Source organism: Camelus ferus, chromosome 3, assembly GCF_009834535.1.
Source record: "Camelus ferus isolate YT-003-E chromosome 3, BCGSAC_Cfer_1.0, whole genome shotgun sequence".
Lineage (NCBI taxonomy): Eukaryota > Metazoa > Chordata > Mammalia > Artiodactyla > Camelidae > Camelus > Camelus ferus.
Genome location: NC_045698.1, coordinates 74,515,725 through 74,539,693, shown reverse-complemented (window position 1 = coordinate 74,539,693; position 23,969 = coordinate 74,515,725). Strand labels below are relative to the sequence as shown.

The window sequence follows — 23,969 nt, the reverse complement described above, 5'->3', positions numbered from 1 at the left end:
AGAGTTCCTGTAGCTATGGTGTATATTTTTAAAGTTCCTAGTATAGATTTTGAAGCACAGCACGTTCCCTATAAATGCAACTTTATATTATTAAACAATTTTATTAATTTCACAAGAAATGTTTTTCTGAAAAGTATCTTTAAATTTTGTCTGCTCCTTTTTTAAAGAATATTTTGTTAACATTGGATACAAAAAATAATGTTGCTCCCAAGGCAGAGGTAGGATTGAATATTTTTTAAATTAAACAAGAACAACTTATATTATTTACACATTATTCCCAATGAAGGACAAGTAAAGAAATACTGCAAGAATGCTACACTAAAAATACTGGAGCTACTCATAATTAAAAGTTGCTTTTCCCTTTACAACAATGTTATTTCTAAGAACTTTTAACTTTTTGGAAATGTTAAGAATACCAGTTCCATGAGAAATTAATATAAGCATGTACTTATTTGCTATCCTTGATACAAATAAAATAGTACGTCTAAGCACGTACACACACACACATGCGCGCGCGCCCACACACACACACTGATGTGATGTGGCATAACAATAATAACATCACCACAAATCTAACAGAAAGCAAAAAGTGAGAGCTTTTATTGATTTCTTCATATTCATCATTCGGAAAAATTCAAGGGAAGACATTTGATTGTGGAGAACATCATAGTTACCCTAGGTAATTGTATTGCTGCCCTGCTTTTAACTGCTATTTTTACTTTGAAATGGGGTAGGAAGGGACGAATGAGGTGAAAGCCAGAGTCCAGACCCACTGTTTCAACCACCTTAGGCTGCCTAGCCATGTCTATCAGAGATCACTGGCAGGTGGCAAATTCTAGCACAGTATATGAAAATCCAAATCCGTTAATACTCCCTGCTTCCTTTAGCCGTCGTGCAGCCTCCTAAAAAAAGCATGTAAGCTTTCAATGAGAAATTAAATGTGAGTTTTTTTATATGCTAAACTTCTGAAGTACAGATGTCAGCTCATTTGTGAGAAGAATGAGGTAGTACTTATGATTACTTTTCAAATTTCTGATTTGTGTTAAAACAATTTTAACCCAGAGAGAGAAAGAAACCTACCACCAGCTTATTAGCTTCCCTAAAGAGTTTGAAAGGTCCTAGACGTTAAAACAAAGGCCTAGAGAGCCAACACTTCTGCTCTGTGGCAGGTCTGTTACGTTCGCTAGAATTTACTACCTGCTAGGTTCAGCAATGAAGCATGGAGGAAGGAAGAAAGGAGACATGAATAAAGAAAGGAGGAGATCAGAGGAAAGGAAATAATATTAGTTTCCTCTACCCTATCTAGCTCTTGATCACATCAATAAAATGGTACCTCTTTTACAGCCTTAGCACAAACAAAGCATTAGCTAAGCTTTATGCAAAGTTTTCTTAAATTAAAAAAAAAAAATGAGTAAAGGCAAGTCTTTACTTCTTTACTTCTAAAGTCAAAACTTCTTAATAATTATAAATCTCTACAGATCCATATTTGCAAGTTTAAAGTAGAAAAGACATAATTTAGAAGAACGGAACTATATGGGGAAAATATTAGCCCTTTTTTACCATCCCCCTTAAAAAAAGCTGAAGTAGGGTGGATTAAGTAAAGAGAGAAGCATACTAGTAATTACAGTTTATATATAGATGACATAATAAATGTAAAAACAGTTTGCAAATTTCAAAGCACTATTCAACATGATATCATTGTTATATATGTTTTGTACACAAATAGAATATTAACAGTTCAAATGGCTTATTTAAAGTTTTAAATTAAATATCACAGTACACTTAAACAATTATGATGCAAAACATTTAAATATCATAAAATGATACTGGCATTAAAAAACTCACAGAACTAACAAAATACTTAACATTTACTCAGTGCCAAGCACAGTTTAAGCATTTCAAAACCATTATTATTATTATAAAACTATTACTATTAATTCCATTGTCATATGAGGAACTGAAGTACAAAGAGGTTAAGGATCTTGTCCAAGTTCACAGAGCTGCTAAGTGGAAGACCTGGTAATGGAGCCCAGACAGCTTAGACCCTAAGCCCATGATCTTAACAAATACCCTCCATTTTAGAAATTCCACCTCAGAGAATTTATCCAATGTATATGCTTCAACAAGTGCACAAAGATGTAAATACAAGGATGTTGATTGTGCCACTACTTACACTCGCAATAACCAAAGGTGAATTTACTATGGTGCTAATGACACATAACCTTTAGACACCTCACTTGCATGATACCTTCCAAGACTCCGAGCTTAATTTTATATTTGTAAATTTGTATAGCTTTTCTTTTAGATGTCCCCTCTCCAAATTTTATAGCTTCAGGCTCCACAAAACCTGCATCCACCCCCTGGCAATCAGAAAAAAACTGGAAATAACATAAATGTCCACCAGTAAATAACTAAATTAACTAAATTAAATGAATTACATTACATATACAAGAGCTGTAAGACATTGTACACTATTAAGAACACTTCATATATACTAAAAAAAGAGGATGATACAAAAGAGTATGCATAGAATAACCCCAACTTAAGCAAAGAAAACAATTTATATACAATCATATGTTTGTATATATAATCTGGAAAGATATATAAACTTTTTTCATGCATTCACACTGGAAGGGTGAAAGAGGATCTACAAAAAAGTGGGAGAATTTTGATTTTCATTGCATATCCTTTTGTAAGATTTTGCAGATGTTTTCATCTGCATGAATTAGATAATTTTTTAAAATGTAGCTGTATTTAAAGATATAAAAGCCTAAAACAATTATTGTGGATAATAACAAATTTTCAAAACTTACACAATACTTTTTATATACTCAAACCATTGGCTCTCATCTAAATCTTACAGCACTCTCGTGGAGATCTGACTTCCCAAAACAATTGTAAATTACCATCTCCTAATGCTGTCACATTAATTGTGATATTTGGGTTAATAAAGCCAAATGAGATAAGGGTTACAGTTGTAACTTTTCTGACAACTCTTTTTCTCTATTTATTACTATCACAAAAATTAAAGAAAAAAAATTTCTTGTGATCTCTTTCTTAAAATACAATTGCAGCAACACAGCAATTTATGAATGACCTCTCTCATGACAAAAATCTTTATTAGCATTTCAGAAGATTAAACAGAACAGAAAATAGAAGACACTAATGAACCTATTTACAAAACAGAAACAGACTCACAGACATAGAAAACAAACTTATGGTGATCGTGGGAGAAGGGGGTGGGAAGGGATAAAGTGGGAGTTTGAGATTTATAAATATTAACTACTATATATAAAATAGATAAAAAATAAATTTCTTCTGTATAGTACAGGGAATTATATTTAGTATCTTGTAGTAACCTACAGTGAAAAAGAATATGAAAATGAATATGTCTGACTGAAACATTATGTTGTACATCAGAAATTGACACATTGTAAATGACTATACTTCAATTAAAAAAAGAAAAAAAGAAACAGGAGAGGATGGCTCCTAATCAACTGTGCAAAATTTCTGAGTTTCTGTTAAAAATATTTATCTCCTAATACACAACCTAATCCAACTCAATCCAACAAATCTACTACCGTGTGATTTGTTTCCCTTGACCAAACTGTCCTTCTAATATATCATCTGTCTTCTAATACTACATATTTCCAAATCTTCCCAACTCACTCACACAGAGTATTCCTCTAATACAACCTGACACAACTGTAGTATATGTTCAACTAAAGACCAAACTGGAGCTACGATTATAGATAAAAACAACCAAAAACAGACATGATAAAACCAAAGTTCTGCTGAAGACGTGAGAGTACTGCAGCATTTGTCATTCCACTGATTGACAAGGTTGATTCAGACAGTCTAATGGGTTAAAGTGATGTCACTCCTTACAACAGAAGTCAGCAAATATTTTCTGTAAAGGTCTGAAGAGTAAACATTTTAGGTTTTTCCCCCAAGAGGCAAAATCAAGGATATCATAAAGGCAGTAATATAATAAAAGAGAAAACAAATAATCCCAAATATTTCACTGACAAATTCAAAATACTGAATTACAATTTAATGTAATACCAGTCAACTATTGAGAAGGACAGAAATCTTTCGAGGGTGATTATTTCCTTTCATTGGGATTCAAAGTTAGTACTTATCAAAATCAACTATCATGTCACTTGTTAATGCAGATATGTAATGAGATTTTACGTATTTCACTTTAAAAATAGCTTTTCATGCAGAAGAGTACTGTCAAATGCCAGTATTAATCCATGAGCATATTTTAATCACTTTACTTTCTTGACCTCTGTGTCTCTTCTCTGAATTCTGAATTTTTTTAACATTTTTTATTGAGTTATATTCATTTTACAATGTTGTGTCAAATTCCAGTGTAGAGCACAATTATTCAGTTATACATGAACATACATATATTCACTGTCACTTTTTTGTTTTTCGCTCTGAGCCTCTTCTCTGAATTCTTTCTGCAAAGAGTCCAGTAACATAACCCTAGAAAATCTGATTTAACTGGTTTGGGTCGGGCCCCAGGCATCAGCATTTTCTAAAGCTCCGTAAGTGATCCTAATAGAAAGGCAGAGAAGAGATCCACTATTCAGAAAGTTCCCTGACACCTCTCCATAAAACCGTCTTCATTCACTTACTCATTCAACAAAGATACTAATAAATCATTCACAACATTTGATATCTTGCCAAGAATTCTGAAGAGTCTAAGAGAAATGTGGTCCAATTTTTTTTCCTAGTCATTACTAATCAGCAGTCTGATAGATTGCCAGTATGACTTCTATTTATAGGAAAATTCCCCAAGAGTCAAAAAGTAATGATTCTCACTTTCCAACTAATCTAAACTTCACAAAGGATAGAGTCACCGATCACTCAAATAAACATAAAGGGATGCAAAAGAAAAAGAAAAATGTTTCTGACGTTCTCCTTAATACCATTTCATATTAATGCATTAGAGTTTCTGGATGGCCTAAGAAAAAGTGTAGATGCAGAATACAGGGAAGCACAGGCCATAAAGTATTAGCATTTTCGAACAGAATTTTGAAGAGTGTTCTATTCCAAAACTACATAAAGCACTATGATTAAGGAACAAATGCTTAGTGAAAGAATAAGGAACTGACATAACAGAAAGGAAAATAAATAGCTAATATTCTGGAGACAGTCATTCTAACAATAAAACTGCAAAGAGATGAGAAATGAAACCACATTTATTTAACATTATTATAAATATTGGGCCCAACATGCTTCCCAACTTAGCCCATCCATTCACCTCCATTCCAAAATCTGTTCTATGTACATACAAATACATGTCTGTACTATTTTTTATTAATGGACTCATTCCATAAATATTATAACCTGCTTTAGTTCTTTGTCATACACTCTGGTGATCTTTCCATACAAACATATATAAAAGCCTATCTTATTCTACTTAAAACCTGAATAATATGGAAAAATTGTGGAGTTAGTATGGACATATAATTCATTTAGCCAATCCCTTACTGATGAATATTTAGGGTGTTTCCAGTGTTTTGCCAAAACAAGGCAACTGTTTTGAGATCTTCATAGTCCTTGGGCTCTATCCAAATTACATATATATATACACATATACACATACACACACATACACACACACACATGTATTTTTTTTAAAAAATTATGTTTCTTTAATTGTTACAGGATTATTGGTCATTGTATTTATTTTTCCACAAACTATCTGTTGATTTGTTTCATTCATTTCTATTAATCATAATATTCCAACACAAACAACAAAATTAACAAATTAATGCCTCAGGAAAGAAAAGATATTAGTTTAACTTTAAAGCACTAATACTATGGTAAAAAGAAAGATTCTCCTCTTGCATTAAAAAAATATACACACACACATATATATTTTTAATGGAATTATCTTAGGTTATTTTAACAGTGCCAACAGGTACACTGAATAACTCATTCCTGGAATAAAATTCTTGAGGAGGGCCTAATCTCAAACTCATATCCTGAATTTAGACACTGTTCAATGAAATGTAGCCAAAGTTTTGCCTTAGTAAGAGGTAAGCAATTAAATCTTCCATCATATTATCAAAGAGTTATTATTTTTAATTTATTACATTTTTGTTCACTGCTTCAACATCATAATTAAGAAATAATGATTTATGAGTATAACTAGTTTTGCTCTAATTATACCCTGTAAAGCAATAAAACAAATTCTTCCTTGGTCACGAAATCTCTTATTTGACATAAGCTGATAACAGGTAGCTATTTTTAATTTTACCACATAATACTCTAATATCAATATGCTCATTCTTTCTTGGTGTATTACAAGAATTGATCAATTTTAGCATAAACTCCTTGGAAGTATTAACACTTGCAACCTTGAACACATAGTAAATAACTCAATGAATTACTTGGGAGCAGTACAATTTAAAAATAAAAAAGCAAGAGCAATTTATGTCATGTTCCTTCACCAAGCAGCACAGGAATTAATGAATGGAATTTGTCACTGTACAAGAATGAGAAACACTACTATCCATTTTATGCCATGCATTCAACTCTATTGTTTAGAGCAGTTTCCCAACCTCGACACTACTGACATTTTTGCCAGATAATTCTTTGTTGTAGGAAGCTGTCCTGTGAACTATCGGATGTTTAATGGCATCCATGGCCTCTGTCTACGAGATACCAGTAGCAACTTCCCACCTGATAAATAAAAATGTCTCCGGACTGTGTCAAATGTCCCCTGGGAACAAAAGTTGCTCAAGAGGAAAATCTCTGGTTTAAACATAGCTGACATTGTAACAGTGTATATAAAGTCAAAGTGAGATTCCTGTGAAGGGCTTCAAAACTTGAAGCTTCAAGAAACTCAATATGGCTGCTAAGGAAAACCCTCTAATGCAGGGTACTCCCATGCTCTGTTAATTACATTAGATAGGGACTTTCGGCTGAGTCTTTTGAGGTAAAATTTCAACAGGTCAGATGATATGTCCAATACCGAAGAGAAAATGAGTGCGTAATCATTTCTACCCCTAGTTCTCACCAGGGATAGGTACATACAACACTTATTAATAAATATGTTTCTTTGTGTTGCTGCTGAACAAAATCAGGAGATAGGTTAAATATTTTAAAGTAGAATGACTTAATTATGTTTTGTAAATTTAAAAATGTACTTTTTTTAAACATTTTTTATTGAGTTATAGTCATTTTACAATGTTGTGTCAAATTCCAGTGTAGAGCACAATTTTTCAGTTATACATGAACATACATACATTCATTGTCACATTCTCTTTCACTGTGAGCCACCACAAGGTCCTGTATATATTTCCCTGTGCTACATGGTACAATCTTGTTTATCTATTCTACATTTTGAACTCCCAATCCCTTCCCACCCTCCATCCCCTTGGCAACCACAAGTTTGTATTCTATGTCTATGAGTCTGTTTCTGTTTCGTATTTATTAATTTCTTTTTAGACTCTGCATATGAGCGATCTTATATGGTATTTTTCTTCCTCTTTCTGGCTTACTTCACTTAGAATGACATTCTCCAGTAACATCAATGTTGCTGCAAATGGCGTTACGTTGTCGGTTTTTATGGCTGAATTGTATTCCATTGTATAAATATATAAAAACTCTCACCAAAGTGGGTATAGAGGGAACATATCTCAACATAATAAAAGCTATATATGACAAACCTACAGCCAGCATAGTACTCAACGGTGAAAAACTCAAAAGCTTCCCATTAAAATCTGGGACAAGACAAGGATACCCACTATCACCACTCCTATTCAACATACTCTTGGAAGTCCTAGCCACAGCAGTCAGGCAAGAGAGAGAAATAAAAGGGATCCAAATTGGAAAAGAAGGGGTAAAAGTGTCACCATGTGCAGATGGCATGATACTATATATAGAAAACCCTAAAAGGTCCACACAAAAACTACCAGAAATAATTGAAGAATTCAGCAAGGTAGCAGGTTACAAGATTAATGTTCAAAAATCAGTTGCATTTCTTTACACTAATGATGAATCAACAGAAAAAGAAAATAAAGAAACAATCCCCTTTAAAATAGCACCCAAAGTAATAAACTACCTAGGAGTAAATCTAACCAAGAAGGTGAAAGACTTATACACAGAAAACTATAAAACACTGATAAAGGAAATTAAAAAAGACTTAAAAAAATGGAAAGATATCCCATGCTCCTGGATTGGAAGAATCAATATTGTTAAAATGGTCACACTGCCCAAGGCAATCTACAGATTTAATGCAATCCCTATCCAATTACCCAGGACATATTTCACAGAACTAGAAAAAATCGTAATAAAATTCATATGGAACCATCAAAGACCTAGAATTGCCAAAGCATTACTGAAGAGAAAGAAAGAGGCTGGAGGAATAACTCTCCCAGACTTCAGACAATACTATAGAACTACAGTAATCAAGACAGCATGGTATTGGTACAAAAACAGACATATGGACCAATGGAACAGAATAGAGAGCCCAGAAGTGAACCCCTAAAAATGTACTATTAATAGCCTTTAATATTTGAAAAGAACCGAAAAATACATTGATTTCCCCAAACTCTTAAAATTTTATGCAACAGTAACAACAAAGTGAAAAAGGAATTAATATAATAGCCTAAAAGAGATTTCTGCTTAAAGAGAAAGGAATTCAATTAAAAGTCAAATTTTCCTAACTAAATGCTTCTGACATCTGTGAGTCTCTTCTTATCTCCAGCTCTCATCTCCAAAATGTTTTTTCTAATAAGTTTAGAGAGTAAAACGGGATCAAAAATTTATATAAATTTTGAAAAAAATAAAGCATTATTCTAAATAAAATATTAGCAATAATTGGGCAAAGGAGTATAACATCACACAGAATTCCAATTTTCAGAATTACCAAAATTACTGATGATAATGAGTTAAGTATTTCACTCTGACCAGTTCATTTTTAATTTACGTTTTCATCACTTCCAAGAAAATAAAAACTGGAATTTTAAATCTGATAAAGTTCAACTATAAATAATAACAGTAACATTTAAACTGTTCAGATTTTCTAAATACTTACATTACTTGCAAACTTTCTGCTGTTAAATTATTCCACATAATCTCATTTGCTTGAAGGTTTTCATTTTCTTCTAGTAAGGAAGTATCAAATTCAATTTCTTGCTCCGTAGCAGCTGTTGTTCTAATAAAGCATGCCAAATAATTCTGATCAATATGAATACATTATCATAATATATTTAGTACACACCAAAGGCAGAATATTTGTTCTTATTTAAAATTATGTTAACAATGTAAACACAAATAGAATAAATCAAGCTAAACCATAGGCCTCAAAGATTTAGTCAAGTAATTTCAGCCTTAGTTTCCTCATTTGGAGAAAATAGATATTAACCTGTTTTATTCTTTTCACACTGGTAATGAGTATAAAATATGGTGATGCATGCATAGAAAAGTAATTGATCCATTATCATTATAAAGTTTAATACAAATATAAAGCCATACATCTACAATCACTATGTAAAAGTTAAAAGGAAAAAATAGTTTCATAGATTAAATATGGATTTAAGTGATAATATAGTAACAACTGAGAAATATTTAAAGATCATTATATAAATTTACTAGTTATCATCATTGAGAAAGGACTTTGGAAATAATCGAAGGCAAACAAATTAATCTGAAATAGCTTATGTCCTAAACAAGCTCTTCAATATTTCTTATCTTAATTCAGTTAAATATTATATGGTAGAAAAAAATAATTCTGTTATAAATACTGAAAGAAGAAGGAAAATATCATGCATACCTGTGGACTTCTATGAAATTATTGTATTCTGTGCTAGGGTCTATCTGTTCAACCGACATTTGAATCTCTTTATGGACATTCACTATTTCCTCTGTAACAAGACTGGTTATCTGGCTGTATTCATCAAATATACCTTTTCTGAAAACAAAAATAAAATTTTACTACATTTTAAAGTTTTATCAGGGAAACAGAGGCTCAAAAAGGATTTAGAACAATAAACATAAGAAATGTAATGCCAATTTTTACAGATGGTGATTTCATGCACCACCTTATTTCACAGACCTGGAGAGCGAAGTGAAATGATTTTACAAATGTACGGATTAGCATACATCTGATATAATAATTGCAAATGATTTAGAATAAGGCCTTACCTTTTCCAACATCCATCTAATGTGTCCAAAATGTAAGCCAGTATTAATCACTTTCTGTGTCTAAACATTACCACAGAAGTGGACTGTGGATCAAAGCCTGTCTCTAATATTTCTTTCAGCTTCTGCCACTTCCTCACATGCCCTGCCTCCTGGTTCTTCTCTTGCTCCCAAGCCTCTGCTCTTTTCCATATACTTAGTCAATTTAACCAGTTCATACCTTCAGTGACATTGCAATCTCTTCTCTTGACCTCCAGTTAGTAGCAAAAATGTTCATAAAAGTTATTAGCCTTATCTAATAAGTGAAAAAGGAAAAACTATTCTGTTGCAAAGATCCAATTCCCAACTTAAGAATGCTATATTGTAAAAATATACCATTGCTCATTAGCAGCCTTAACAAGTTTAGACAGACAAGCTGATCCTGCATAACACAAGTAAATATAAGGCATTTTTTGTTTTTCCAAAATCATTACTAATAAAAGTAATCCCTACAAAATCTCTCTTATTATGAAGTATTCTCTCAATTCCTTTACTTTGAGTAGCAAAATACTGTTTGGGTAAAAAAATTAAATTTAAACTGCTTTAGGCAATGCTAGTTTGGAATGATTATAGAAATCACATGATAGATAATTTAAAGAAAAGAGGGAGGCAAAAGAATTTAATACAGATGTAGTAAATATCTTTGGGGTTATGATCTCACAGTTGAACACAGTGAATGATATTAGTATAAATGAACTTATCTAGAAAATTCTTATAAATTAATACAGTAAGTGGTTATGATGTGGAGATCATTAATACTCATCTTTAAGACAAATGGGGGGAGGGAAAGGAAGAAATCTAATGTTAGATGAATGAGTATCTGTGACATAAGATTCAATTTCAGTGATATTGTGCATGGGCTTTTTAAATGCTAGATCTAAAATAATTTATTTAAAAGTAAAGATAATACACCGTGTGAAACTACCATACGTCTCAAAAGGATGTCCTTGTGACGATGATACTATTACTGAAGATGCATAGACAGTTTTAAAAAATATTGATTCATAAAATGATTGTAGGAAAGGAAATATTTATAAATCAACAATAAGTAATTTAAAGTAGATATAACTAGACTTATGGGTTAAATATTTTAAGTAGACATTTCACTATTTTATCAATACCCTTAAAAGTTTACATATTCAAGTTGACTAAAAACATTTTATATTTTTATTGGGAAAATGAGGGATCACCTAAACTAGCAATAAAGGAGATAAAGTCTACCAAAGTGTGGCTTATCTTTTTCTGTTGTATTGAACCAATGTATGTGGTAAACATGTATGCATTTGAATTACTGAGCAAAGCTTGCTGTTAGCTCCTTGAAGGCAAAAACTGTGCCTACTCATCCCAATGTCCCCAAGCAGCAGTGTGCTTAGCGTACAGTAGAACTTCAAGAAATATTTGCTGATTTTAATCTCATACAACATGAAGCTGGCAAATAAACCAAAAAAGTATTTTCTTTGGGCTTATCAGTTGCTCAAGATTTAAACACCCAAGCCTCTGGAGGCAGATATCCACTTCTTAACACTTGTCAACTAATGATTTTTTTCACTAATTTAATTTCCAGCTAACAGGAGCAAAACAAAAACATACAGAAACAAAAGCCATTCTTGGGGCTAGATAGATGGTTTGGGAGGAGTATAAAGTGAAGGGACACCAGAAGTGAAAATCAAGAAGACTCAGCGTAAAACAGATTTGAAATACCCTCTGAACTAGTTCAATAATGCAGCTTACAAAACTTTTAAGAAAACTTTTATACAAAAGTTTAACCAGATAAGAAAAAAATGTTAAAATCATTTTATGAAGGGATTTCACATCAAATAGGAAATGTATCTTACAGTGCTTTTATCATTTCTTCTTGCATCTTTTGTAAGGAATCCAGAAGCAGAGGAAGTGTAGTGTCATAATACTGATTCTGATGAAGCTGTGCCCCTTTCAATGCCAATACATACTGGTTATGCAACATGTGAAGTTTCATTGTGGCTTTGTCATAACGTTCCTTGGCCTTTTCAGTTTCTTTCCCTGAAGAAAACATTGGACAAAGTCAGCAAGGAGATAATAAAACAAGTTCTATTTTCTTCACTGAGTTACCATTATTTTATGTTATTTCACATACTTTACAGATAATAAAAAGTTTCTTGAACATATACTATCTACTCAGCTCTAAGGCAAGGTACCCTTTGTTTGCCGGTACTATGTGTAGAAAATGCTCTGAAGGAATTATGCTTTGCAGTAAAGGTTTGATGAATAAAGGTTAATATACAATTTTGTGAAAAATTGTACAGGCATAATATGATCCTTCTCATCTTCAAAGAGCTCACACCAAATTGGAACAACAGTACACGTGAAATTGTATAACCAAGAAAACAAGAAAGCTTGTAAATAATGTTAAATTTTGAGGTCTGTGTTTGAAACACCAATAAAGACCAGGGAAATCAGAGAAGACTTTGCAGAGAAAACAGACCTTAAAAGATGAGGCAAGTCTGGAAAGGTATAAGAAAGACAGGATAGACAATAGTTCCTCCCTCTCATCCTCTCTTTCTCCATTTCTTCCTTCCTTTCATTCAATAAATATCATTAACTCTTCACCACCAGGAACTGTGCTAGGCATTAGGAATTCAGTATTTGGCAAAACAGAGTCTTGGACATAGAGTCTATGGGCTGGTGATCTGGAATATTGAGTGAAAACATGGAGAGAATAGCAATGTTACATAGGCAAGCAAAGAAATAAGCTCAAAGACAGCAAGTTTGGAGGAAATGAAGGACATATATCTAGAGAAGTAGGGCAATTTTAGGTTATGAATGATGTGGAAGTCAAGCAGAGAAATTTAGACTTGATGCAAGGAGTCTAAGAGATGATAATATTATGAACTAAAACTTTTCATAGTTCCTCTACTAAAATCATTCAGAAAATATTTACAGATTGGCAATATAAATGAATGACTACATAAATAAATGAAATTTTTAAGCAGTTTTTTTTTTGCTGTAAACTGAACAAATATGTCTCTTTAATTATTTAGATTGAGGAAATAACCTTTTCAAAATATTTATTAATTTTTGCCCACTATCCAAGGAGAGTCCCCCAAATGAATCTTCTCCCCAAAATGTATCTTTTGTTGAGAACTTTTAACACCAGAGGTTCTCCTCTGCTGCCACTCTGTTGAGGCTCAGCAACCATCTCAGAATTCCCTATAGACAGGAGTCAGAAAAGTGTTTCCTACAGGAGAATGTCCCAGCCCAGGGCCAAAAGCAGAGAAAAAGCCAGGGTTTTTGTGGAGAAAGGAGACCTCAGACCATGCTCAGGCAGAGCAACAGAATTAGAACACTTTTCTTGCCTTTCTCATCAATCTAATTCTGAGCCACAGGAACCCCATCTAGCTGGTGAAAAGGAAACAAACCTTCCCAGCAGACTGGTATGTCTCTACTACCAACAAATTCAAGTGTTTCCAGGTACTTGAACCACCACTGACTTCTCTAAGGGAGCTGCAAATAATTTACAGAGCTTAATTCTGTAGCAAAAGTAGATCAGCTGCTGGTTCCTGCACATGCGGATTTAATAATTGCCTACGTTATTCTCAAAATCTTGCCTTCGATAACCTATTTCACTTTATAACATAAAGAACTTCTTGATGAGAAAATAATCACCAGAGTATCCTTCCTAATCCCTTTCACAGCTGACTGGAAAGCGGTTCTAATACCAGAGTGGGAAGATAAGAGCAAATATATTAATTCAGTTCCAATCTGAAGGGATCAGAAGAAGATAACGTTGGCCATTAAAGAAGTGGGCTTTCTCACTTTTTGACTACAACCCACAGGATAATATATTTTATGCCACGAACCAGTAAACAATCATATACATTTTAATACATATGTAACTGAAGTGAAAAACTTACTAAATATTTCTTCCTCTTATAATGAAGAAAGCTGTGTGATTCTTCAAAACTTCTATAATTGGAATTTAGAATTTTTTTAAATGTTCATGCAGAAACCAATAAATGTTTTGCCTCAGTTAACATAAATCCCTAGAGTAGCTGTAACTCTATATGACATGAGGGATAATTGTTTTTAACTTAGCAATTAATAAACCACTTCGGTAATACTAATCACAAATGACTTTCAACATTGTCAGGAACACATCCTCCTACATGTTCAGTTACTTTAATAGTTTTTTTCATAAAATACTGTATTTATTTACCCATAAACATTGCTACTTAGCATCCTTCTTGCAAAAATACATTTCAAAAAAGTCCCCAAGATCCAGTACAATTGATACACCTATGGCCAGCCCTGCAGCCTACCTCTAAAATGACAACCCCCCTTTTTCCCTACTCATACACATAGGGGGAGACTCCCATCTGAAGCCGACACCCAAGATCCAAATTGTATACCCAAGCAAATAGGAACCATTCTTTTGGCTGAGAGCTAAGTCACAATAATGCCTGAACACCAGCTGCAGTGAAAGTTCCTGAACATTTGCCAGAGAAGTCCCTTCTAAGGCCCTTTTCTTTGGGTTGATGTTTTTCGGCTTTTTTGTTTGTTTGCTAGTTTAAGTCGCTGTTACTGGAAATTCAACAAATTCTGACAATACACAGATCAAACGTTCATGTACAAGTATGCAGATAAATTAATTCCAAGTAATAAAGAAGTTTTCTAGAGTCCACACGTTCATAATAAGAAAATAAAGCAACAATATTTGAGTTCTGTGTTCTAATTTGTTGATTTTTATAAGTTTTAAAATAATAGGTAGTAATGAATTTCCTATTTTATATCACTTTTTTTAAAAAAATTCCTTTTTATATGAACTCTATTATTCCCAATTAATTACTCAGATTTTTTAGTATAACTTCAGGAGTCAAGCTCTCCATGCAAACATTTTCATGGAGACATTTAAACCACCCATCTGTCCTCCTATTTGCACAGATTTTTAAATTGCACACTATCCATCTGTCTTTCTAACTGGTGTAGAAATGATTCACTAAATACACAACACTCAGATGAGTAAGATTTTATAGTCCAAAATAACATTAGAAAAGTTAAGAATTTCCCAAATACTTCTTTCTGTTTATCAGATAGTGAATGATAAACAATGTGAAGAAGGCTTTCACAGCCAAAATCTAATTACCAATAGCTTATCAGTTGTCATTAACACAACTTAGAAAAAAATTTAATGCTTTTAAAAACATCCAAGGCAGACTTGATTACATTAAAATTATAATAATACATAACACTAATAAATTCTTTAAAAACAGCTTTGGGTTTAAAATTGACTTTGGGGGTATGTCTTAGTAGGGCTTTTGGGTTTATTTGTTTGCTGTACTCAACAGTTCACATACACTTATGCATCTGGTTACAAGGCGTACTTGTGCATGCACACCACACTCCCACCCTTGTAGATATGAGCAAAAAGTTTCAAAAACATGCTCACTTGCCATGATTTGAAATGGGATGCTACTATACTTTTTCTTGATTTGCTTTAAAAGAAATATTTAGTGTTCCAAAGAGATCATATAAGTAAATTCAAGAAATAGTAATACTGTGTGAAAACCAAAATTACAAAAAGATTTTTTAAATTCCATTCACTTAACAAAATATATTGCAAAAAACTACCCAACATGATTCCTGCCACATAGCTTTTGGGTTCAGAATATCTCAGATCACTATTATGCTTTCCTAACTTTTAAATAACCACATTTGAGCTTAAAATTAATGTGAAGTACATAGAGTGAATAAATTCTAATGAGACACAGAATCATACCTCCATTGCTATATATATATATATTTTTTAATGATGAGAAGCACTGAAGCAGGACACAGAGTTGTTCTACATGTCAATTAACAGGGAGGAAAACATCTAATTTTTCCTCCTCCACATAATGAAATTCACAAAGAGATAGAATTACAATTCTTTTGCCATGACTTGTTGACAAATCTGTTTAATGTTTGTAATAAAAGAATGTGTATACAACATGTCATGCCATAAACAAGATTATGAAGCTAGTAAAACACAATTATGTAAGCTTGACATTTACAAGTGACAGGCTATACTAGTCATTAAGCTAGTCTAGAAAGTCAAGTATCTTTTTATTATAAACTTCTGAATCATTTACCGTTTGTTAAATATTATTGTGGAAAGTCTCCGGATAACAAATGAGAAGTGATTATTTTCCAAAAGTAAAGTGCTTACAAGTAGTCTCTGCTTTGATTTGGATTAATAAACATTCGACCATCTTATATTTTTCCTTTCTTTCAAAACATTCCTCCTCCACTATACAATGTTTTCTTACTACTATGAGTAAAAAGAAAATAAACAAGAATTCATCTTTACTTATGAGTTACTTGGGTCAAATGTCCACATACTTTTTTTCACATGGAAGTTAAAGGTCAAGTATGATATGTGGGAACAATGAATAAGCTACCTTTTTTATTCAGTGATGTTCTGACAATAACAAAATTAAGAAGTCAGTTTTCATCTCAGCTTCTCCTTTGATTAGCTATGCAGCCCAAGCAAGTCGTTTAACCTAAATCTTAGCTTCTCATTTTTAATCCTGGAAGTTATATTGTCTGCCCTTCTCAATTCATTGGGTTGTGATGGAAATCAAATGGCAGAAAATTGTCAAAATGCACAGTCAATAACAAAGGCTAAAGAAGACACAGAATTTGGAGAGCTGAAAAAAATCTTTTTGATTATATGTTCCCATAAAGCATTAAAAAGAAATAAGATGTAAACCCATACTATGCTAGTTTTAATAAATTTCCTAGTTTAAGAAAATATGATGTATCAGTCAAGAAATGTTTACTGAACATGCATTGTGGGTTTTAAATGGTTCAAAGAACTAAAATAGTGGCATTTTAAAATTCAATAAAAAATACCTTAAAAGAGCAAGCTCTCTAGCTCTATGCAATACCACCTTCTTGCATATAATGATTGCTAGAGTTAATTGACCCATAGTCTTTTAATACCCTATAAATTGAAAGATACACCCTGGTTAAGTCTATATTCTATAATAACAAAGCTGTGAATGGGGGGATTTTGGGTAGCTGGGATAGTGTTTGCAGCATCGTTTGGAATCTCCCATATATCATCTAAAAATATAGTAAGGAACAAAAAGAAAGAATAAATAAAACCTGCACCCTCAGTATAACAGGCAGAAAATGTCCAAATTTAAAATTTTCTACAAGTAGAAAAATAAACATCAAGTCTTTGCAAATGATCTCTCACCCTCCCACTGCAAGCCTTCATGGACACCAAAAGCTATTCTTGGTGGGGGACGGGGTGGGGAGGAAAAGGAAAAGAAAAATACACTAAAGAGAGAAGAGAAGAATAAGCAGTATGCCTAAGACTCATCCAAAACCACCATCAGCAAGAAAGCCCACTCTACATGTGAAAATACTGAAAAAGTGTAATGGTAGATCACAGAACTAACTTCAAGAAAGGGACTTAAAAGTGCTTATCAAAGACAAGAGAGGCAGTCTTAGAAAGGTAACACTTTAGAGGGAGAAATGGCTAAAATGAAAGAAGAAAGAAAAATCCTGAAGGGAAAAAAAAGTAAAAATAAAAATAGATTAAAAGGTCACTTAAATCTTTCTCAGAAACATGAAAGGTGTTAAGATTCTACCCTACTTGACAAGCTAAAAAGTTAGGCTGCCTCAATTTAATGGGTGTGGGCAGAAGATACAAGACTTCTGGGACAGAGAGACAAAGGACAATTTACTTCTCACAGCAATATCAGTAGCTAGAGTATTGTCACTTGTGGAAAGAAAACAAAATGCCATAAACAAAGTCAAATGACAATTGACAAACTCATAGAAAATGTATGCACCATGCATAATAGATGAAGGACTATCCACCGTATGTTTTAAATTCTTAAAATTTTAAAAGAAAAAATCAAACATCAATTTTTAAAAATGGGCAAAAGAGAATTCACTAAAAATAAATACTTTAAAATAGCCTTTAAACATATAAAAAGGTGGTCAACCTCACTCCCTAACTTATAATAAAATACAAATTAAAATTACCGACCAAATTGGCAAACACTGTTTAGGCAAAGATGTGGAGAAACTGATACTCTTATATGTATCTGGCGGGAATGTCAATTGGTATGATTTTTATAGAAGGAAATTTGGTAGTATCTAACAAAACTACACATACATTTACATTTTAACCCTGCATTCATACTTCTAGAAATTTACCCCTTCAACAGTTAAAATAAAACATAAAACAAAAAAACAAACAAATTTGACACAAGGTTATTCATGGTAGTAGTATTAATAATTGGGGGGAAAAAACTAGAAATAAACTGTATGCCCATATGTAGAAAAGTGCTTGAATAACTTATGATGAAGTGCTATGCAGCAGTTAAAAAGAATAACAAAGATATCTACAAACTGAAATATTGTGATTTTTCAGGATACAATGTCAGAAAATCAAAATGAGAAAGTATGTCATAATATTGTAGTTTTTGTGTAAGAAAGAAAGAAACGATTAAAGAAGATATAGTTTCCTAAGTATATAGTTCTATACAGTTCTGACTTTTGAAATCATCAGTGTTTAACCATTAACAAAATAAATAAGCAAACAAAATCAACAAGGGTATGAGAGGTCATACAACTTAAAATGGGATACAATATGAACAACTGAACCAACCTGCATTTCCTAGTGAGTAATGTAATTACACTGAAAGGTGTGAAGAAGAAAAGAATTAATCTAACTTTGGAAACAATATTTGACTATAGTGGAAGACTAAAGACAAAAAGAGCTCTAAACAAATTCCAAACTGTAGTTAGTAGGCTTCCTTTTTCAGAGGCATTAATTAACAATTCTTCTGTTATTTTACAATTGAGCAAATTAAGTAGATTGTGAGTAACAGAAGCCAGGTTTCTCACTGTCAGAGAAGGAAGTTAAAAATACATGAACAGGACAAGATAGAATGAACTGTTTGGTGTTCAAATGGAATTGGAAGTATCAATGGGAACACTTCAGTTTTAATATGGATAGAGCAATAGATATAGAAATAGGCACGGTATATGTATATGTATGTGTGTATGTGTGTGTGTGTGTGTGTATGTGTGTGTGTGTACACTTGCTTGTTTCCTATGTCTGTCTGTTGAAAGGATCTAGAACAAAGACATCCCAGTAGCAATGAGCAAACCCAGTGCCCAAATACTGGTTCCTTAGTACTATTTTCTGCTAAATGGATCTGTGGCTCCTTAGAGAAATGGAGCGAGACCTCGAGCAGGAAAAGTATAAGATGGGCCAAAAAATAAGTGCAAATAAATTACAGGAGCATGTGAAAAGGACAGAAGAACCAGTTTCAGCTTCTCTCTCATGTACAGACAGAAAAGAGGATAAAGTAAATGTGGTAAAATATTAATATTTGGAGAATATGGGTGAAACACACAGGGATTCTTTGTATTATTCTTATAAATTTTCTGTTGTCTGATATAATATCAAAGTAAAAGTTAAAAAATGGAAAGTTGTGAAAATTGACTAAAGTTCAAAAGTATTTGAATATTCATTAAATCTAAAATAAATGAGTTATTTAGCTTAGGGATGAAAAGTCTCAATGATTTGTCCTCTGAATATTGAAATACTGACTTCCCAGGATAGGGGAAAGAAAACAACTTGGTTTTAATATGTTATGTTTCAAAGTATGCTTATACTATAATATTAATAGATAAAGACAGCCAGAATGTTTTTTAAAAACTATCATTCTACTTGACAAGACTAGTCAAATGTGTGGAAGAACAACATTTACAGAAAAAGGCATTTATCCTATAAATCTTTATCCAGATTCCATTATGTACTAAATTCTATAAGGGACATATAGTCATAGTCTCTTCCTAAAAGATGCTTGACAAGAAAATCTAAATAGAGGCTCACAAAACAGTCATCATAACATTAGAATATAACTGTAGAAGAGGGAGGGTAGAAATCACCACTATTTAGTATGCATAACCAACCACTCAGGGGCCTCAAATTCCTAATAATGGATGATAATATGGAAAGTTATCTAATAAATCAATGAATATCTTTAATGAAGTGGTTTAAAAGTTTCAGGTTATGCAGAAACTACATCTGGAATAAACATCACACTGGTTGCCTCCAGAGGAAAAAAAAAATACTGTGTAATAGGTAGGAGAAAATGTTTTCACTGTCTACTTACTGATCTGTATCTTGTGGTTGTGAATGTAGAATCATGTAAGTACGAAGAGGTATAACCCATGAAACCCTATGCGGGGGGGTAGGGGGAATCTTAAGAGAACTTCCACAAACTCTTACCAGCCTACCTAACCTCTTTTCTGAATAGTAAGGGTATGTATTTAGCCGCTACTAGGTTTTAACAATGAGTAAACTGCCCTTGCTCCTAGCTAAGACCAATCCGTTCCCTCGGGTAGCAGACCTATTCTCTAGTCCTATCCAAGGACATTGCTCCAGCAATTCTCCCTTCATTCTGTTGCCTCATGACTTTTCCTTTTTTAAGGGAGTATTTATGGTCAGCAAGCAAGCTGAAACAGCTCCTAAATTTAAAAAAAGAAAGAAAGAAAAAGAAAAAGAAAAAGTCCTCCCTTGACTCTACTTCTTTTAGTTGTTTCTCTTTATCTTCACTGCAAAACCCCTAAAAAGATTTGTCTATACTAGTTATTTGCAGTTTTTTCCTTCTCATTCTTTCTTAAACCCATCCCATTTAGATTGTTCCCCTATTGCTCCACTGAAACTGTTCTTGTCAAAGTCACCAAAAACGTACTTTTCGCTAAATACAAATCGCTAAGAGTTTCTTAGCAGTACTCAACTCTTAATCATTACATGATCACTTGTTCTTTTTGAAATCATTTCACCCCATCTGGCTTCCAGAGTGATACTTTCTTTTGGTTTTCCTTTTATTTTACTCTTCTTTACAATTTCTTTCTCATTTCCCTGACTTCTTAATATTGGGCTCAGTCTTAGGGCTGTTCTCTTTTCTATCTTAATTAAAACCCTGGGCAATGCCATCAAATCTCATGGCTTTAAATACCAACTGACAATCAAATTTATAAATCAAACTCGGAATTCTCCCTGGAACTCAAAACTTAAGAGATTCTAGAGCAAACTTGGTATCTCCATGTAGATGTCAAATAAGAATCCCAAAACCAAACTCTTGATCTTCACCTTCAAATATGCTCCTCCTATATTTTTCTCCATCTCAGTAACAACAGTGTCATCCTTCCTGTTGATCAGGCCAAAAATCTTGGAATTATTTTTGGCTTCTTTCTCTCCCACACTACATTCAATTCATCAGCAACTCCTTTAGGCTCTATTTTCAATATATACTGGATCCTCAATATCCATGGATTCCATATTTCCAAGTTTGCCTAATGCCTAAAACTCGATACACACAGTGCTTTCCAGGTCAATCACGGACGTGTACACATGCAGAGCAGCAAAGGAGTCACTTGATACATCCATTCTCAACTGAGGTTGAAAGGCTATGCTCTGCCTTTTTGTTTCAGCAATTGTAGTGTAAACTGTCCTTTTTGCAATCTATTCAGTTTTATATTTTTTGCATTTTTGTGCTTTTTCTAGTGATTCTGCTGCTTAAAACGGCCCCCAAGCATAATGTTAAAGTGCAGTTTAGTATTCTTAAACTAAAGAAGGTTCTGATGTGCCTCACAGAGTAAACGTGTGTTAGAAAGCTTTGTTTACTCACGAGTAATAGCACTGCTAGCTGTGAGTTCAATGTTAATAAGTCAACAATGTGTTTTAAAGAAGGTGTCTTTTAGCAGAAATACACATTAAAAAAAAATGATGTACTGATCAAGTGTCAAAAATGTTGTGACCATGCTTACAGGGCTCTAACCCCTTATGTTATGTCCACCCAGGGCAATGATTCAGTAAACAGGTAATGCTAATTTAGTAATCATGGTGATTTTATATAACATAACTGCCATAAATAACAAGAATTGATTATATGTATATCCAGAATGTGACCACTTCTCATCACCTCTGCTGCTACCACCCAGGAAGAAGTCAGCCTGAGCCCTTGCCTGGATTACTCCAATAGCCTGGAAGTGATCTCCTTACTTCCATCCTTCCCCCACCCCTCAGTCTATTCTCTACAAAGCTGCAAGAATTATCCTGTCAAAATGTAAGTTCATGTCATTCCTCTGCTCAAAACCCTCCATTGGGCTTCCCATCTTACTCAGAGTAAAAGCCAAAGTTTTAAAACAACTAGCAAGATCCTGCATAATCCACCATCATGCTTCCTCTCTGATCTCATCTCACACCTCCACACCTTTCCTTTACCAGTCCCTCAGGTCCAGCGCACAGGTGCCTATACTACTCTTCAGATATGCCCAGCATGATCCCATCTCAATGACTTTGCTTTGGCTTTTCCCTCTTCCTGGAGCACTCTTTGTCCCAGATAATCACATGCTTCACTCCCTCACTCCTCTCATCATTCATTTAAATGTGTCTTTCTTCATGATACCTAACCTGATTCTCCTCCCAACATCCTATCTACCTACTGTGTTTTCTCCATCATACCTACCACCATCTAACATACTAAATATGCATTACTCATTTGTTTACTACTCAGCTATCTTCTGCTCTAAAACATAAGCTCAAAGAGGCAGGGATTTCCGTGTGTTTTCTTATTTACAGTACCATTAATGCAAATAACAGTGCCTGGCACATAACAAGAAAATGCATAAATTGATATAGTTCATTTTTTAATTTAAACTTAGATAATTTTTAAAAAATTAAAAGTTATAGAAAGATTACAATTTTACCTTCTGTATATGTTTATATCATCTTTCTAGTAATCAAGTCCAAAACTAATATTGTTAAGGAGCTCACCTATAAAATATAGAGGAAAATCAGCAAAAGTATATAACTTCTCTTAATCTCTTTATATATTAAACTTGGTCTCTTTTACTTAATAAAACTAAGCAAATAGGGACAAATCAAATTATTGTGCTTTCATTTTATTTTTATGAAGTTTCTGCAGAATACAAATGAATCATGTAGCATATTCCATCCCATGTAATATTTCAGCATCTAATGAGAACATTAGAACTGTCACTCCAATTTCTGTGGCTTCAGCACAATGCAAATTAGATTAATAACTGAGGGCCATTACTCTTTATGACCCTGTGAAGACCCTATTATATTAAGTTCCATGCAGTGAGAAGCATTCATGCCATAAGTTACCTGCTGATATATCATGTATTAAAACGTAGGTCTGAAAAAAAAAAATAGAAAACCTCCAGCTTTCAGGTCATTTAAACAGAACTGATGATCAACAAACACACCCTGAGCTCTGGTTTGGTCTTTAGTAAGTCATGTATCCAAAAATGTACTTCTTCCATATGTAGAACTGAGAGGTAAATTTAAATTTCAGAGTATTTTTCTAGAGGACCTCCATATATGATCTGATTTTTTTTAAATCTCCAAGATATAAAGATTATCAAGTAAGAAAGTCAGATGCCACTCTTAGTGGAGTCAAAATGAAGAAATCAACTAAAATAGCCTTTTCAAAGTTTTATTAATTTTTTTAAAATTTGGATTTATTTAAACAGAAATTTAACCATCTGTCTCAAGTCTGGACTCATTTCAAACTGGTTTTCATAATTAAAGTACTCTAAAGAGACAACTCAATAGATCTAATCAATTTTAATTGGCTATAAAATATCGCAGAACTATTCATAATGCGTGAAGAGGCAATTTAAGAAAATCTACTTCCCAATTACAGAAAAATTTACTTCTGAATGAGACTTCCAACCAATTTCCCACA

At 33.1% G+C, this 23,969-nt stretch overlaps 1 protein-coding gene across 10 annotated transcripts in view; it reads right to left on the bottom strand.

Moving 5' to 3' along the window:
- Positions 1-23,969, bottom strand: part of FER (FER tyrosine kinase) — a 367,832-nt gene that overhangs the window by 271,130 nt on the left and 72,733 nt on the right. For 9 of the 10 annotated variants that reach the window (XR_004318629.1, XM_032476468.1, XM_032476472.1 and 6 more), the window contains 3 exons: positions 12,039-12,222; positions 9,797-9,934; positions 9,059-9,178 (listed from right to left, as the gene is read on the bottom strand). Coding sequence is in view for 9 of the 10 variants with exons in the window: in XM_032476468.1 (XP_032332359.1) it covers positions 9,059-9,178; positions 9,797-9,934; positions 12,039-12,222 (442 nt within the window). In the remaining variant the exon portion in view is untranslated. Of the gene's footprint in view, positions 1-9,058; positions 9,179-9,796; positions 9,935-12,038; positions 12,223-22,965; positions 22,987-23,969 lie in introns of those variants that run through there. The other variant, XM_032476474.1, reaches the window with a different exon arrangement.